This window comes from Haliotis rufescens, unplaced genomic scaffold (assembly GCF_023055435.1).
Source record: "Haliotis rufescens isolate VD_foot unplaced genomic scaffold, xgHalRufe1.0.p SCAF_7, whole genome shotgun sequence".
NCBI classification, from domain to species: Eukaryota; Metazoa; Mollusca; class Gastropoda; order Lepetellida; family Haliotidae; genus Haliotis; species Haliotis rufescens.
This window is the reverse complement of record NW_025964361.1, coordinates 7,596,869-7,616,200: the sequence shown is the minus strand read 5'-3', so window position 1 is coordinate 7,616,200 and position 19,332 is coordinate 7,596,869. Positions and strand designations below refer to the sequence as shown.

General features: G+C 41.3%; 2 protein-coding genes across 3 annotated transcripts; both read right to left on the bottom strand.

Moving 5' to 3' along the window:
- Positions 1 to 4,177: 4,177 nt before the first annotated feature.
- LOC125376256 (basic proline-rich protein-like) lies at positions 4,178 to 7,966 on the bottom strand. 2 transcript variants are annotated; one of them, XM_048388303.1, is made up of 3 exons: positions 7,785 to 7,966; positions 4,732 to 5,045; positions 4,178 to 4,659 (listed from the first exon to the last, which is right to left on the bottom strand). In XM_048388303.1, exons 2-3 carry the CDS (start codon positions 5,033 to 5,035, stop codon positions 4,253 to 4,255), a joined length of 711 nt encoding a protein of 236 aa, XP_048244260.1. In that variant the 5' UTR covers positions 5,036 to 5,045; positions 7,785 to 7,966; the 3' UTR covers positions 4,178 to 4,252. The 2 variants fall into 2 exon arrangements, with proteins under 2 accessions (XP_048244260.1, XP_048244261.1); XM_048388304.1 differs by having other exon boundaries at positions 4,178 to 5,045; positions 7,785 to 7,965.
- Positions 7,967 to 10,095: 2,129 nt separating this feature from the next.
- Positions 10,096 to 18,630, bottom strand: LOC124144478 (proline-rich protein 2-like). The gene is made up of 4 exons (XM_046513891.2): positions 18,468 to 18,630; positions 15,631 to 15,739; positions 11,837 to 11,982; positions 10,096 to 11,303 (listed from the first exon to the last, which is right to left on the bottom strand). Exons 1-4 carry the CDS (start codon positions 18,514 to 18,516, stop codon positions 10,996 to 10,998), a joined length of 612 nt encoding a protein of 203 aa, XP_046369847.2. The 5' UTR covers positions 18,517 to 18,630; the 3' UTR covers positions 10,096 to 10,995.
- Positions 18,631 to 19,332: the final 702 nt, after the last annotated feature.

Below are 19,332 nucleotides of genomic sequence, written 5' to 3'. Positions count from 1 at the left end.
GAAGTGAACTGTAACATTGAACACATGCCCTTAGTCAATAACTAGATGAGAAGGTTGCATAGTACTCTGTAATTACATCCTGCCATTTACCTTATGATAATGATGAACTCAATTTCTATAAACATACACTAGATAGTCATGAAGGATATGAAATACTTGGAGTAGTTGCAAACGCTAGTTTCTTTCAAAGATGTTTTGGACATCCGAGTGTATTAAAGTTGGATTTGGAACCATGTTTCATTCAAGGTATTTAAATACTAGTAGCTCTGTGTTTGTCTTCAAACTCAAACTATATTATCTATCATTCGGAAATGTCAATTCAACAGAAACGTGTCATAGATGGCACAGATTAGAATATCCAGATTTAGACTGGAATTAGAAACCAGATCAATCAGACCATAGAGCATAGTTCCATAGATCCCGTTAGTCGCCTCTTACGATGGAATTAGAAACCAGATCAATCAGACCATAGAGCATAGTTCCATAGATCCCGCTAGTCGCCTCTTACGATGGAATTAGAAACCAGATCAATCAGATCATAGAGCATAGTTCCATAGATCCCGCTAGTCGCCTCTTACGATGGAATTAGAAACCAGATCAATCAGATCATAGAGCATAGTTCCATAGATCCCGCTAGTCGCCTCTTACGATGGAATTAGAAACCAGATCAATCAGACCATAGAGCATAGTTCCATAGATCCCGTTAGTCGCCTCATACGATGGAATTAGAAACCAGATCAATCAGATCATAGAGCATAGTTCCATAGATCCCGTTAGTCGCCTCTTACGATGAAATTAGAAACCAGATCATAGAGCATAGTTCCTCTTCAGGGTAGGTTTTCCTTGAAGAGATTGCTATCACAAGTGACCGACTATTAAGATTAAGGAGTGTTCATAGTGATGGTTTAAACCATTAACGATTACAATAAAGTAAGTAAAGTGTCTGTGTTCTACATGATTGACCTTTTCCCTTACCATCAGAAACAAAGATGTTCGGGACTTTGGTGTTTGGGGTGTTGTTGGTGACCTGGTGTGTCAGCGCTGTGTCCAGTTTTGTGCAATACATAAACATATCATTTTACATTCAAGATATAGGTTGTTTTCGTGATTTGGCGAATTCGAAGAGAAAAGACGTTTAATAACTGCATTAGAAGTACAGCGGGTTAATTAATTGTAAGCGTTTAACGCTGCAGTTAAAGCTACTTCACCACGATGGAAACCAAGCATGCTTTTGCATCATAACCTGCTCACAGGACGAACACTATGACTATTAACAAAGCCATCACTCTTCACTGCCGCGGAATATATCAACTAAATGACGACGGTAAAAGATTCGGAACATTCAAATTAGAAATGCTTCTTTTCTGTTGGCTTGTATCAGCTTTAAGCTTATAACAAACAACGAGTATTTAGGAGAATATCCAAACAGCGCTTCTCAAGAAAACGGAAGATATTAGAATGAATGCTTCCCCTGGACTCACTGGACCTGGTGTCAGGTGTCTTGGTACTGGTCAATATATGGCAATATTGAGGAGTCATGTGTTTCATCAGAGTAAATCAGCTTCTTTCAACATGATCAAGATGAGCGTGACTATGCTGCACTACAGCCGGAGCTTCGGCTTCCGGTTAGCCTCGTTTCAGTTGTAGAGGACTACATGGAGGAAACTACTTGATGAATTGTTATACGACCGTCTATACGTTATTCTTATGCCTCAAAGTGAGCTTGACCAATGATATGCGTGATGTTGATACACGATAGTGTAAACCTTTTGGCATAATAAATTCGTTAATATGGCGTCTTTAGTTGCCGTAAACGGTGTCATATTATGTTAGCAGAAAAATAGGTTTCTGCTACCCGGAAATGACGGTATACGGCAACAAAAGACACCATAACCAATAATATACATCTTTCAGATAATGTGCAGGGTGGATAACTACGTTTATGTGTATATCGTGTTGTATAAGGGAAGGCGTTACAGTCGGTTGCCAGGCGTTTCCCAATCACCTTCATTGTTTGTGATTTTTTTATTGAATTTATTGAATGTTTTGAATGGAAACAGAAAATCAGTGATGACGCCAGGTGTTCGTGAAAAGGGCAAGCACCCGTCACCCACACAATGAGTCCCGAGGGAGGGGCAGTTCGGAAACAAATGAAACATCGACCAAGTTCAAGTAAATACAAAAGGTCAAAGCTAGAGAACAATCGGCCTCGAAACAGAAACAGACTGTGAATTCAAGAAGGAAAGAGATCGGAAAAAGTTACAAACAAAAGGTAGAATAGGTGTTCAGCAACCCACACTTGCCGTAAAAGGCGACTATGTTCGTCGTAAGAGGCGACTAACGGGATCGAGTGATCAGGCTCGCCGACTCTATTGATGCACGTCATCGTATCCCATTCGCGTGAATCGATGCTAATGATATCAATCACTGTATTGTCTGGTCCAGACTCGATTATTTACAGACCGTCGTCATATAGCTGAAATATTGCTGAGTGCGGTGTTAAACAACAAACAAACAAACAAACAAACACATATCTGATATCAAACGATCCCTAAATAATGACTGCAATATAGTTTCGAATATTCCCACTGGCTTGCCAAACATTATATTAGCATGTCAAGGAAAAGGGTCTATAATTCAATCTGTATATTCAGTATGGCATGCCACTGAATGAGATAATGAATATAAGAGAGTATATCACCCCAGTGTCTTTTGATATCAAATATATCAACACAAGTTCATAAAAAATGGAAAAACTCCCATACATGCCGAGGAGTTTTTCCGCTTTTATCATCAATTGTATATTTGATATCAAACGACACGAGGTTGAGATTTTATGTATCATCCAAAATCATTCTTTCAACTTTTTCAGTTTGTAGACAGTAATAAGCAGTGTTATAAGTGTATAAAGTACTGCTAACAGCTTCAGTCGCAGAGCCATTGGTGATGTCATTTGATAGTGACGTCATGTAACAATGACGTCATAATGGTCTGCAAAGCATTTTGATGCAATTTCATTGCAGCGATATCTACAATGTAAAAAAAAAAATTGGGGGTTTAACGTCGCGTCCAAGATTATTGCACTTATATAGCGATGTGCATGTACGTGTGTGTTTGTGTGGCTGCTTGTACTAGTCCGGACTGATGCCGATTTATAGTGCTAGCGCACTGAGATACAATGCCGCAGTTTAAAATGAATACCCCACTCAGACACAGTATACTGACTCCGAGCCGACCCGTCCTTGTTTTAGCCCCTTAATGCCGAGCGCCAGACAGGGTAACAACAAGTACCATCTTTTAACGTCTTTTGGTATGACGAGGCCGGGGATCGAACCCCGGACCTACCCCCGAAGAGCGGACGCTCTACCACTAGACCACGGAGGCGGTCTCTAAATAGGAAACAGATGACACACAATCGTCTCTTTGACTTGTTTATCAGGTGGATAAATCAGTTGAAGGAAGTTGGTTATTTGACCATTATTGAAAAAACATCAGATCACAGGTATATCTGAAGCTAATATACCCTTCAACATAACTATTTCTTTAGAAAACTTCGGATGGCATTTGCTTTCATTCTGGACAAGTTGTCCTGAACCTTGGAAGATAGAGATGTATGTTTTATCTATGGACATCACGTTTTGTGTCAAATGGCCATGGAGTGAACGGAAGTATATGTACACAGCATAATTCCTCGAAGAATGTTCGCCATTAATAAGAAGAAAATAGTTGCATCAGAAAATATTTTAATGCATTTGTAAACTTTAAACTAGAAAGTTCATTGCATACTCATTTAAATAGGTGCAAAGTAAGTGTTTTAACGTACTGTAACATTCTTTCAGTTATCTCAACCTCAGGTTGAAACATGACACGCTGATGCCAACAAGACACACACATTAAAACCGTGTAATAGCGTATGTTTCACACAGCTAGTTAGCAATATTCTAGCAAGACCAAGTTTATCTGTAAATAAGCTGGTCAGGCAAATCAGTGGTTGACAGCATGAGCAACTATCTACACGTTAAGGCACGAACCTACAAACCTAGAAACATCAGGGCAAATCTTGAGTTTGAACAAGGACCATAGGTCTCAAAGACGTCTAAGGGATGCAGAGTAAATTGCGGTGCCTGATCATGACTACTTAATTTCCTCGTTACGTTAAACCAGCCATACGCATATGCAATAACCAGTAATTTATATTTCATAAAGCAATACACATATCAGACTGAAATTACATCTCCTCTTAAAACGAGGGCTATTTACGGAAAGCAGTTGCACTTGGCGCGACAGGAGGAGGAGCAGAATCAGGGAGAGGTGATTGAAAAGCACCAAACGGATCCGAATCCGAAGTTTCTTCTTTGGGTGGATCCGGAGGCGTCTCAGATGAAGTTTGATCCGGCGTTGGATCACCATCAGCATTTTCTGGAGGAGACTTCGTAGGGTCCTGTTCTTCTGATGTATTGCCTATTTCTTGTCCTTCGGGCAGATCTTGTCCTGGAAGTGTGGCTGGGTCTTGACCGTCAGGCGTTTCTTTGCCAGGAGGCGTAGCTTGTCCTGAAGCAGGGACTGGAGCAGGAGGCGGTGCTTGGCCAGGAGGCGGTGCTTGACCAGGAGGCGTAGCTTGTCCTGAAGAAGGGACTGGAGCAGGAGGCGGTGCTTGGCCAGGAGGCGGAGCTTGTCCTGAAGAAGGGACTGGAGCAGGAGTCGGTACTTGACCAAGAGGCGGAACTTGACCAGGAGGCGGGGCTTGGCTGCCATATGGAGTCTGATATGCAGGGCTCTGTGATGGAAACTGACTTGTCATCGCAGTGTTTGGGTATGGTGAGGGCCCCATGCTGTGATGAGGGGCTCCGTAATATTGAGACGTATTTGGGTATGGTGTAGGGCCGAGGTTGTACATGGGGAACCCGGGAGTGGGACCAGGAGGAGCAGCTTGACCATATGCTGAATAAGGCGCCATCCCAGGATAAGGAGCAGTGTTTGGGTACGTTGAGTAAGGCGGGGGTATCTCCCCCTTGTATGGAGGTGGTCCGCTCATCCCACCAGACCTGAAAGCAATCATACACGATAATTAGTTGAACTGTATTAAAAAACGAAATACTCTAGTATAGACGGAATATTTAGTGATTATTGTGTCTGTATGTGGGTAACAAATGTTATATTTTGGATAACACTTTCTTAGTAAAGTACAGATTCTTATCCTTTTTGGGGTTGAGTCCCATCCGAGAACCCACACTGCCAGTGTGCGGCACCTAATCGCCAGCACACAAAGTTAGCTCTCTAACCCACTCAGGAACCGGCAGTGAGGGTGCGAATCCCAGATGGGACTCAACCCCTCAAAAGGACGAGAATCTGTACTTTACTAAGCAGGTGTTATCCCAAATATAACTTTTGTTACATTTGACCACTTTCTAAATTGCTGTGTGTGTTCACAGGGTATGCCTGCATCAACAGCATTTATCATTCGCAATTTTGTGTCCTGACTGATAGCTTTTCCTCTTACTACTGCCCGCCCCGAAGCATGTGGTATTGAACTGACACTTTGACACAATCTTGTGAAATTTATATGTTTAATGTTTGTTTTACAGACACGATAAGTCCAATTACAAATAAGATTAACATAATGCAAGTTGAACAAGGTTGAATCGATCGTCACCGCTGATTGTGTTGATTCGCCGCTGATTGCGTATAGCCAATTGTCAGTGACACTTGACACACAGAAACAAGACACATCTGGATGGCCAGCCTGGATGTTACGAGCGCTTCACCGTATATTTGTTGTGACTTTGCCGACAATGGAAGTCTGACCCTGACCTGTCTGTCTGTACGGGCAATGATTGTACCTGTTGGGATGTCTGAGACCTCACAGAGCAGGTTTTCATTTTTTTCCACGTGATTTCATAATGCGTGTTACCCGTGAAGATCCGGGGTAGAATAGGTCTTCAGCAACCCATGCCCTAAGAGGCGACTATGCTCGTCGTAAGAGGCGACTAACGGGATCGGGTGATCAGGCTCGCTGACTTGGTTGATGCATGCCATCGATCCCAATTTCGTGGTCGATGCTCATGATATTAATCACTGGATTGTCTGGTCCAGGGTCGATTATTTACAGACCGCCGTCATATAGCTCTAATAGTGTTGTGTGCAGCGTTAAACAACAAACCAACCAACCAACTATCATAATGAGTGTAGGATGTACACCTTACAAGTATAACACATGGGGTTGATATTGCATACTAAAAAAAACAGCTGCTTCAGCTGAATGTAACCAATGTTATATTTGGGATAACACTTGCTTAGTAAAGTACAAACTCTAGTACTGAAATTCAAAACACTAGAATCTGTACTTTACTAAGTAAGTGTTATCCCCAATATAACATTTGTTACATTTGACCCCTTTCTAAATGGCATTGTGTATTCATAGCTTTCGGTCATGGGACCCGTGCCAATTTACAGTTGTCAGAGGGGTACTCAAAGTACGTGATCTAGACTACCAGTTGTCATTTCTGTATGGAAGCCTCGGTGGCTGAGTGGGTTAGATCGCTGACTTTGTGTGCTGGCGATAAGGTGCCTCACTCTTGGAGTGTGTGTTCAAATCCCGGGTGGGACTTACCGTAGTAGAATCTGTACTTTACAAAGAATGTGTTATCCCAAATATAACATTTGTTACATGAGACCAATTTGTGTATTCAACGCATTAATAGGAAGACTCCTAAGTCAGAGGTCAACTTTCAATGTCTTGTGTGACAATAGAACATTGGCTCTTTATTTTTAGTCATGACTCTTGAGGTAGATCATATTTCCCTAGACTAATCTACATTATACAACTTACGGACGTGTTAAATATTGTTTGAATCATGTAAATACAGCGCTCAAATGTATATCTGATAAAATATACGGATGCATGATCATGCATGATCATGCATGCGTGTATCTTTTGGGAACTGAATAAAACTATCTGTCTGTCTGCCTGAACTGCCAATTAGCACAAGCTCAGTTTCTTATAAAGGATTCACGGCATCTGCTTCAGGGCAAGACGTTTGTCTTCTTTGTCCTTCAGTGTTTGGTCCCCTTAATGGTTTGTTATTTCTCACAAGCAACACATTGCCTATGGGGTCTACACCACATAGCATACATACACGTACACTTTCAGCCTATACAGCTTAGCTACACATGACCCATGCCATTGTCACTCCAGTTTGCTCAATCGGTACAACCCCTGTGGTGGACCCCGAATGCTACCCTCCCTTGGAGCAAGAGGTGACCCAGAGGTTTAAGACGCCGCCTTTCGTTGGTTCGAATCCCAAATTCGCTACAATCATGGCCTTGGTTTTGTGAGCTATATACTTGATGGTTTAACTAAGGATGTCAACGCCTGTGATCTGGGTCCTCGTGTGCCTCGAACACATTAGGTATGTGAGTGAGTATGGTTTTACGCCGCTTTTAGCGCTATTCCAGCAATGTCACGGCGGGGGACACCAGAAATGGGCTTCGCACATTGTACCCATGTGGAATCGAACCTGGGTCTTCGGCGTGACGAGCAAACGCTTTAACCACTAGGTTACCCCACCGCCCCCACACATTAAGCTGCCATGTCGCGATAAACCGATCTCACTCATGAAATAATACATAGTATGCCACATAGATCTACCTGCGTGAACAGCTTTACATTTTCATGTAACCCTGTAGGAAGGAGCCAGGAACATTGGCTTCATGTTAATGTTAAAGATTAGTTTACAACAGATGTAGAAAGGTATGCAATTAAGACAATGAAAGAAGATGCGTACCTTGTTTTAGCACAGGAAAATAGCCAACACGACTCTGTAAGTAGTCCAGGGATGTCCAAGACAGCACTAGACAAGCAATGCTTCGTTATATGTGCTGTTGTTGATGCAGGCTTTTTAGTCGGTCGACAAAGTCATAATAACGCTTGTCACTGCGTAGTGTGAAGCGACTGTTTCGCCTTTGTCAATAATAGTCAAAGGAGTTGTATGAATTCCTATAGGTCTGTAATGCGCTTTGGCCACCGAGCCCTTCTTTCATTTGTCACTCAACTCTCGCGTTGCACAATACCATTCATTCTAATACACACATTTATAAATAGGTCTACCAATATCGTTGTCATGTTACTTCCAAAGACGACCGACAATGTCCCTTTCTAAGGTGTAATAATAATGGTAAAGCCTTTTGCTTTCATGCATTTAGGCCAACGTCAGCTGACAGACTGATCACTGACAGTTTGTAGTCATTAAACAGGAAGCTGCTTTAAAGACGTATGTATCATAAAGCGTGGGCATGACGCGGACATACATACACCAAATGGGCATGGAGGCTTACATACATCAAATGGGCATGAAGGTTCACATATATACATCAAATGGGCATGGAGGCTTACATACATCAAATGGGCATGTAGGCTCACATACATACACCAAATGGGCATGGAGGCTTACATACATCAAATGGGAATGTAGGCTCACATACATCAAATGGGAATGTAGGCTCACATACATACATCAAATGGACATGTAGGCTCACATACATACATCAAATGGGAATGTAGGCTCACATACATGCATCAATGGGCATGAAGGCTCACATACATACACCAAACGGGCATGAAGGCTCACATACATACATCAAACGGGCATGAAGGCTCACATACATACATCAAACGGGCATGAAGGCTCACATACATACATCAAACGGGCATGTAGGTTCACATACATACATCAAATGGGAATGTATGCTCACATACATACATCAATGGGCACGAAGGCTCACATAAAGGACAAGACAGACATGGCACTGACGTCATATTGATGCTGTCATCTTACAGATACGGTTTTAATTATTCACTTTTCACTACAAGTTGTATAAATAGGTTTTCGAGCACAGAACTACAACCCAATAAATGCACTAATCGTTGCTTCAAAGTAGATGATTTATCGATATAACAAAAATAACTGCCTATAATTGACTGCCTACATTTAGCTACATGAAGAGCTCACACAACATTACAACACGAACGACCTTGAGTGTTTTGTGTAACACAGTGCTCTATACAATATCTACTCAATGGATTGTTTGTTTTGCGAGATACTTTCTATCAAGATGCTGCGTTGCTGACGTGTGCAGAAACAGAATTCCATTATGACGTATTTAGGCCACGTGATACTTAAGGTCTTCCATTCATATAGCAAGGCTGGATGACTATTAGGCCACGTGACACTTAAGGTCATCCATTCTAAAAGTAAGGCTGGATGACTATTAGGCCACGTGACACTTAAGGTCATCCATTCTTATAGTAAGGCTGGATGACTATTAGGCCACGTGACACTTAAGGTCATCCATTCTTATAGTAAGGCTGGAGGACTATTACGCCACGTGACACTTAAGGTCATCCATTCTTATAGTAAGGCTGGGGGACTATTAGGCCACGTGACACTTAAGGTCATCCATTCTTATAGTAAGGCTGGACGAATATTAGGCTACGTGACACTTAAGGTCATCCATTCTAATAGTAAGGCTGGACGACTATTAGGCCACGTGACACTTAAGGTCATCCATTCTTAAAGTAAGGCTGGATGACTATTAGGCCACGTGACACTTAAAGTCTTACATTCTTATAGTAAGGCCGGGGGACTATTAGGCCACGTGACACTTAAGGTCATCCATTCTTATAGTAAGGCTGGGGGACTATTAGGCCACGTGACACTTAAGGTCATCCATTCTTATAGTACGGCTGGATGACTTTTAGGCCACGTGACACTTAAGGTCATCCATTCTTATAGTACGGCTGGATGACTTTTAGGCCACGTGACACTTAAGGTCATCCATTCTTAGAGTACGGCTGGATGACTTTTAGGCCACGTGACACTTAAGGTCATCTATTCTTATAGTAAGGCTGGATGACTATTTGGCCACGTGATACTTAAGGTCATCCATTCTTATAGTAAGGCTGGATGACTATTTTTATTAAGATTGGAATCATCAGTTTGATTGAAAGAAATCAGTCAGACAACATGTGACAAACATTTCATGTATGCTCATGACTTGTGTTAACAATTGTATACATATCACACAAATGATGCATTATTAATACCAAAAGCAGATTTATTGATAGACACAGCAGATACATAATAGCAACAGGTCTCAATGTCTGATATTAAACAAGTAAAAAGCCAAGTTATAATTACGCCCCCCCTCGCCGTGATATTGCTCGAATATTGTTATAAGCGACGTAAAGCAACATTCACCCATGCATTCTGATGTAGCAAAATTACTCCGATTAATTAACCCATCACCAGAGTTACCACGCCCAAACAAAAATGGCAGAAATCAAACTGCCGGTCAAAATAATGTGTGCACTTAACCAGGAAACCGGTATCAAATGCATCGTCATAGAATAAGGTAAGGTGAGGTGAGGTGAAATGGGGTTCAACGTCGCGTCCAAGATTATTGCACTTATATAGCGACGTGCATGTACGTGTGTGTGTGTGTGTGGCTGCTTGTACTAGTCCGGACTGATGCCGATTTATAGTGCTAGCCCACTGAGATACCATGCCGCAGTTTAACATGAATACCCCACCCAGACAAAGTATACTGACTCCGAGCCGAACAGTCCTTGCTTTAGCCCCTAAATGCCGAGCGCCAGACAGGGTAACAACAAGTACCATCTTTTAACGTCATTTGGTATGACGCGGCCGGGGATCGAACCGCGGACCTTCCGCCCGGAGAGCGGATGCTCTGCCACTAGACCACGGAGGCGGTCAACACAACACAGAATTTCCCGATGAATAAAATGTACAACGTGTGTATGGACATGTAATTTGAAAGTCATGGGTTTAGGTTTTCGTGTATTGATAACATGTGTACTAACTAAACCTATATCTCGATTTCCTAACTACAATGTTGATATCGATGGTATCCTATTGAAGACAACATCTCTCATGGAGAAGCATCAACGATGATATCGTCAGGAGGATGCCACGTTTGTCAAGCGTTCCCAGCAGGTGCTGCATGTGGATTAGCAGGACCTCCCGCAGAGGGAGGGGCAGTTGCAGGGAGAGGATCTTGACCAGGAGGCGGAGCTTGACCTGGAGGCGGAGCTTGACCAGGAGGTGGAGCTGCACCAGGGCCTTGATACGGATAAGAAGACACCGCAGCAGGTGGGGCTTGTCCGCCTGGTGGAGGATAATACGGTGGAGGTTGGGGTGGGGGGTAGGCTGGATTGCCCCCCGAGGGTGGATGTGCCATATTTGGCATTGGTGCGGGCCTTGGATATTGGGCATAGCCGCTCTGACCTGTAATACATCATAAAATGTTATTTACAAAACGTGTAGCGTTTCTGACAGAACTGGAACATCTGCTAGTGACACGTACAACGGTACTTCCTAGTTCCAAAGCATCTAATCTGGTAAATACAAAGTCACAACCGGACACATTTCTACGAGAATGATGGCGTCCAACATTAGTAGTGAGTGAGTGAGTGAGTGAGTGAGTGAGTTTGGTTTTACGCCGCTTTTAGCAATATTCCATCAATATCACGGCGGGGGACACCAGAAATGGGCTTCATTTTACCCATGTCGGGAATCGAACCCGGGTCCTCGGCGTGACGAGCTAACGCTTTAACCACTAGGCTACCCGACCGCCCCCCAACATGAGTAAAGACTTCAAACAACGTCTACATCCTTGAAAAATAATCATATTACAAACAATGCAGTATGATATATCATTATGACATTTTTCCGCAAACTCAATTTTATCATTTTCAAACTATTATTATGACTTAACTTTTATGGAACGTTTAATCTAAAGTATGACAATTCTCACACACCCACGAATACACCGGTCTGAGGCTGTGGGTAGATCACTCGTCCTGTCTCATTCTTGCAGCATGTCTTGACGATGGCTAGGATAGTAACAACCAAGACGACGAGGCCAAAGATCACTCCTATTATAATTGCAATGATGATGCCCGTGCTGGAACAGTATGAGCGTCAGCTTGTTTATCAAATATTACCCATTAGGGAAGAAAGTGTTTGTATGGCAGCCTATTAGTGCCACAGTTCCGTATGTGATATTATGATCGTAAGTATCGTTTCTCAGAGAGCTATATTGTCTTTTTGCAGTTGCGACCCTAGTTGGATACAAACATTAACATGTTTTAATAAAGGTGATTACTTATTATATAATATAATTACTGATTTAATTAAATGTTTGGGAGCATGTTGGGGTTTTTTCAACGTGTCAAACCATTAGCGCTAAAATAAAAACGCAAACTGCAGAATTGTACCTTCATATGATGATATGATGATGACGAGTATTGGTTGATATAGGTTTATAGTTTGAATGATTCTCACCCCTTCATATTCACGTTTTACCTCTTAAACCTAAGTTAAGGTGATTACTTAATTACTGATTTAATTAAATGTTTGGGAGCATGTTGGGTTTTTTTCAACGTGTCAAACCATTAGCGCTAAAATAAAAACGCAAACTGCAGAATTGTACCTTCAAATGATGATATGATGATGACGAGTATTGGTTTGATATAGGTTTATAGTTTGAATGATTCTCACCCCTTCATATTCACGTTTTACCTCTTAAACCTAATTTCCGTAGTGGAGAAATCATGAGGATCAACATATTCCTCCGGCTTGAACCATGTTATGGTTGATATATAATTTCGCTAAAATTTTGAATAATGACCTTCAAGCGTTTATTTCATTCTAGTTTGGAGGGCATTTTGTGCTCTACTCTCTTTCTTACGGTTGTGAGAGAGTATGGCGTGTGTCATTCTCAAGTAACTTTGACGTATAGAAATGAAGATTCACTTTATGCAATGTTTAGATAATACCTCAGAAAAGACATCTTAAGGTGGAGGTTCAAACAAATCGGTCATTATTAATTAAGCCAATGGTTATATATAACTGACCCTGAACTAGTGCCGATTACTCGAGAAAATATTGATACCTAGATGAAAGCATCTTCTACGTAGATGAGAGCAGTATCAACTAGGGATATCAAAGTATCAACAAGGTAGATGAAAGTATCAACTAGGGAGATGCAAGTATCAACTAGGGAGATGAAAGTATCAACTAGGGAGATGAAAGTATCAACTAGGGAGATGAACATATCAACTAGGGAGATGAAAGTATCAACTAGGGGGATGAAAGTATCAACAAATGAGATGAAAGTATCAACAAGGGCGATGAAAGTATCAACTAGGGAGATGAAAGTATCAACTAGGTAGATGAAAGTATCAACTAGGGAGATGAAAGTATCAACTAGGGAGATGAACATATCAACTAGGGAGATGAAAGTATCAACTAGGGAGATGAAAGTATCAATTAGGTAGATGAGAGTATCAACTAGGGGGATGAAAGTATCAACTAGACGATGAAAGTATCAACTAGGGAGATGAAAGTATCAACTAGGGAGATGAAAGTATCAACAAGGGCGATGAAAGTATCAACTAGTGAGATGAAAATATCAACTAGGTAGATGGAAGTATCAACTAGGGAGATGAAAGTATCAACTAGGTGGATGAAAGTATCAACTGGGGAGATGAAAGTATCAACTGGGGAGATGAAAGTATCAACTAGGGAGATGACAGTATCAACTAGGGAGATGAAAGTATCAACTAGGGGGATGAAAGTATCAACTAGGGAGATGAAAGTATCAACTGGGGAGATGAAAGTATCAACTAGGGAGATGACAGTATCAACTGGGGAGATGAAAGTATCAACTAGGGAGATTAAAGTATCAACTAGGGAGACGAAAGTATCAACTAGGGAGATGAAAGTATCAACTAGGGAGATGAAAGTATCAACTGGGGAGATGAAAGTATCAACTAGGGAGATGAAAGTATCAACTAGGTAGATAAAAGTATCAACTAGGGAGATGACAGTTTCAACTAGGGAGATGAAAGTATCAACTAGGGAGATGAAAGTATCAACTAGGGAGATGAAAGTATCAACTAGGGAGATGAAAGTATCAACTGGGGAGATGAAAGTATCAACTAGGTAGATAAAAGTATCAACTAGGGAGATGACAGTTTCAACTAGGGAGATGAAAGTATCAACTAGGGAGATGAAAGTATCAACTAGGGAGATGAAAGTATCAACTAGGGAGATGAAAGTATCAACAAGGGAGATGAAAGTATCAACTAGGGGGATGAAAGTATCAACTAGGGAGATGAAAGTATCAACTGGGGAGATGAAAGTATCAACTAGGGAGATGACAGTATCAACTGGGGAGATGAAAGTATCAACTAGGGAGATTAAAGTATCAACTAGGGAGACGAAAGTATCAACTAGGGGGATGAAAGTATCAACTAGGGAGATGAAAGTATCAACTGGGGAGATGAAAGTATCAACAAGGGAGATGAAAGTATCAACTGGGGAGATGAAAGTATCAACAAGGGAGATGAAAGTATCAACTAGGTAGATACAAGTATCAACTAGGGAGATGACAGTTTCAACTAGGGAGATGAAAGTATCAACTAGGGAGATGAAAGTATCAACTAGGGAGATGAAAGTATCAACTAGGGAGATGAAAGTATCAACTGGGGAGATGAAAGTATCAACTGGGGAGATGAAAGTATCAACTAGGTAGATAAAAGTATCAACTAGGGAGATGACAGTTTCAACTAGGGAGATGAAAGTATCAACTAGGGAGATGAAAGTATCAACTAGGGAGATGAAAGTATCAACTAGGGAGATGAAAGTATCAACTAGGGAGATGAAAGTATCAACAAGGGAGATGAAAGTATCAACTAGGAAGTTTAAAGTATCAACTAGGGAGATGAAAGTATCAACTAGGGAGATGAAAGTATCAACTAGGGAGATGAAAGTATCAACTAGGGAGATGAAAGTATCAACTAGGGAGATGAAAGTATCAACAAGGGAGATGAAAGTATCAACTAGGAAGTTTAAAGTATCAACTAGGGTGATGAAAGTATCAACTAGGGTGATGAAAGTATCAACTAGGGATATGAAAGTATCAACTAGGGAGATGAAAGTATCAACTAGGTAGATGAAAGTATCAACTAGGGAGATGAAAGTATCAACTAGAGAGATGAAAGTATCAACTAGGGAGATGAAAGTATCAACTAGGGGGATGAAAGTATCAACTAGGGAGATAAAAGTATCAACTAGGGAGATGAAAGTATCAACTAGGGAGATGAAAGTATCAACTAGGGAGATGAAAGTATCATCTACGTGGATGGTATTTATTTTAAACTGTGGCACTAATACGCTTCCATACGTTAGAGAGTAAAGCAACACCTTTCTGATATCTGCATTTAAGCGATTCTCAGTTGTCATTCGTTATTCAAGACGTCACAAATTGATAAGATTATCTCAAATATAAGCTGACGTCAGCGAAAATATTCTTCAGGGTGTTTTTTTTATACGCTTATTCATTTTTTTTCTTCAAATCACAATGCGTAATACCCAGCATGGAATAAACAACTCGGAAGTCGTGATATGTTGTGTAAGTCAATGTAGAAATATCGACAGCAGGTGTTATTCGTAAACCAGTGCATATCGACAATCAGAGAAGATAATCGGTCAGGGTATATCATCAGGGTTGTATCATCAGGGTATACCATCACCATCATTCCCTTACCTGAAGAAATTGCTGCAGCACACCGAGTTCAGACTTCCACAGCAATAGCCATAGCAGTAGGTGGTGGTGAAGCTGTAAGGGTTGTAACAGTACGCAGACGCATGACAGGCTGAAACACATAGTTTACCTTCAAACCCGTTCAAACAGGTCGTGATCGTGTACTGCATGGTGTATTTCATAGTGTTCACCCCGTGTCAGTTTATATATGATACAACTAGCAATGTGCTAGGCGATATATTTCATAGTGTTCACTCCGCGTCAGTTTATATATGATACAACTAGCAATGTGCTAGGCGATATATTTCATAGTGTTCACTCCGCGTCAGTTTATATATGATACAACTAGCAATGTGCTAGGCGATATATTTCATAGTGTTCACTCCGCGTCAGTTTATATATGATACAACTAGCAATGTGCTAGGCGATATATTTCATAGTGTTCACTCCGTGTCAGTTTATATATGATACAACTAGCAATGTGCTAGGCGATATATTTCATAGTGTTCACTCCGCGTCAGTTTATATATGATACAACTAGGCATGTGCTAGGCGATATATTTCAAAGTGTTCACCCCGCGTCAGTTTATATATGATACAACTAGGCATGTGCTAGGCGATATATTTCAAAGTGTTCACTCCGCGTCAGTTTATATGTGATACAACTAGGCATGTGCTAGGCGATATATTTCATAGTGTTCACCCCGTGTCAGTTTATATATGACACTACAACTAGGCAAGTGCTAGGCGATATATTTCATAGTGTTCACTCCATGTCAGCTTATATATGATACTACAACTAGTCATGTGTCAGGTGATACATTTCATAGTGTTAAACCCGTGTCAATTTATATCTGACACTACAACTAGGCATGTGCTAGGCGATATATTTCATAGTGTTCACCCTGTGTCAATTTATAGCTGATACTACAACCAGCCATGCTCTAGGTGATATATTTCATAGTGTTCACCCTGTGTCAGTTTTTATATACACATGCACAAAAGTTAAGAGCCACCATATTCATAGTCTCTTGATTTCATGTGTGGGAATCAGAAATACGAAATATGATGATGTATGACTGAATTAGGCTTCCATAGTTTCATGAACCCAAATTTGTCCAGATACCACAAGGAAAGCGTGCTTTACGTGTTGCTGCAGTTCCCCTACCCTATAAATAGTGAAATTCAAGTTTCAGACACGTGGTTGCATTTTACTCCTGTGTGAGATTCCCCTTCCAATAGAGGTTGAAAATCAGCCATGGTAAGGAGAAAGTTAACGAACGCTGAAAGATGGCAAGTGATAGGCATGAAAAATGCTGGCATGTCATGCAGGGCCATTGCAAGACAAATGGGTCGTCATCACAGTGTTATCACTCGTTTTATTGTCAAACATGGTCATACCAATGATGTCAATGACAGGCATAGGTCTGGTAGGCCAAGAAAGACCTATAACAGAGAGGATAGACGTCTTTTCAGGATAGTCAGACGAAATCCATTTGCCACTTCAACAGATTTAAGACTGCAGTGGATTACCCATCAGAGACTCTCGACGATGACCGTAAGGCGTCGCCTCAGAGCGGCTGGTTATAACGCCAGAAGACCGGTAAAATGTCCTCAACTGACTGAGAGGCACATGCGGAATCGTCTGATATGGTGTCGTACCCGTAGTCGATGGAACTTGGCCAACTGGAGAAGGGTCCATTGGTCTGACGTGTGTCGAATGCTGCTACGAGCTGTTGATGGTCGAATACGTGTTTGGAGGCAACGTAACACTCGGTTTGCACCAAGGAACATCCAGAAGACCTTAGCATGTGGCGAGGGGTCTGTCATGATATGGGGTTGTGTTTCCTTCGGCAGCAAACTTCCGCTGGTGACAATTCGTGGAAACCTGAATGGCCAACAATACCAAGATGCCGTTCTTCGTCCAGTGGTAGTCCTCTTCAGACAAGACTTCTTTACATGGACGACAATGCTAGACCACACAGATCTCGGGCAGTTTGGGCTTATTTGCGTCAAGAAGCTATTGCTACTCTTCCTTGGCCGGCCTGTAGTCCGGATCTTAATCCGATTGATCATCTCTGGGACATTCTTGGCCGGAAAATCAGACATCGTGATCCCCCAGTTCAAAATATCGCTGGACATGAAGCCGCACTTCATGAAGAATGGATCCGTTTGCCTCAGAGAAGCATTCAACGACTTGTAATGAGTATGAGGCGTAGGGTTGAAGCTGTGGTCAATGTCCATGGATCATACATACGTTACTGACGTTTCTGTCTTGCAGTAGACTCTGCACTCCCTAGGGTGTCTATGTGACACCTGATATGGTCTGCTGATATCATGACAGTTACATGACAAAAAAAGTTTTTCCATGTTTTCTTATCCTACAATTTCTGGTCTTCGGTAAAATTCCTTTCTGCTCATATTCTTTTGGAACTTGAATTGGGACAACTTTTGCATCACATGAGGTTTACATATACGGCTTATAACAATCGTACATCTCGTTATAATAGTCATCATTAAGTGCCAAAAGTAACAGCTCACAAATATGGTGGGTGGCGCTTTACTTTTGTGCATGTGTATATGTTACTCTACAACTAGGCAGGTGCTAGGCGATATATTTCATTGTGTTTAATCCGTGGCAGTATATAAATGTTATTCTACAACTAGACATGTGCTAGGCGATATATTTCATAGTGTTCACCCTGTGTCAGTTTATAGATGTTACTCTACAACTAGGCATGTGCTGGGCGATATATTTCATAGTGTTCACTCGTGTCAGTGTCTATCTGATACTATAACAAGCGATTACTGGACACAAATAACCCAGCTTTGTCACTCACCTTGTATAAGCGCAAAACAAAGGGCCACAATCGGTAAAATAACATCCATGTTCAACTTATATTAAATTTAAGACAGTACTTAACCACTGATTTTCTTCACGACAAACAACACTGCTTGTGTACCGTCTCCTTACGTAATTGATATTAGAAGCAGCAGCTATTATTACATAATATCACACCGTGACTAAATTACTAACCAATAGAGAGGGGGTTCTTTGCAGATAGGTCATACACGTACCATTAAGGTTGACTGTAAATAAAAGCGACAAAACGCTTTGCATAATCATAAGACATTTCTACGAAAAGCAGTCCATTGTACGATTCTGAGTAAATTGGGAGCATGAAACACTTTCAAACAGTGTTGATACTAGGTGTATAAACACAGCCATGGTGACAAACAATACATTCGAAGTGAGTTGCCCGTTACAATCGATTCAAGCAACATTCCCTCGTTCGCCACGTGCTATAGGGTGATATTAGTTGTCGAGTTATGAAATATCTCAAACAATATAGAATAGGCTTATATCAGCTCTCTGCATTATTAGGCATGTGGTTTTGGTAGGTATCCGGAATATTGTAGAGTTTGTAAGCTTTCAACACCAACATAGTGCGTGGTGGTCACATAACAGAAGCAGTAGAGTGTTTGGCTTGAATGCTCGCTGGCAGAGCAAATAATAGAGTCATGTCAGTATCAGAACGTAGCAGTGTTTGGCTTGATTGCTCTCTGGCAGAGCAAATAATAGAGTTTTGTCAGTATCAGAACATATTGGGCTAGACAGCTCTGTGTGGCAGAGTACAGAATAGAGTTATGTCAGTATCAGAAAATAGCATAGTATTGGTCCTGACTGCTCTCTATAGCAGCAAA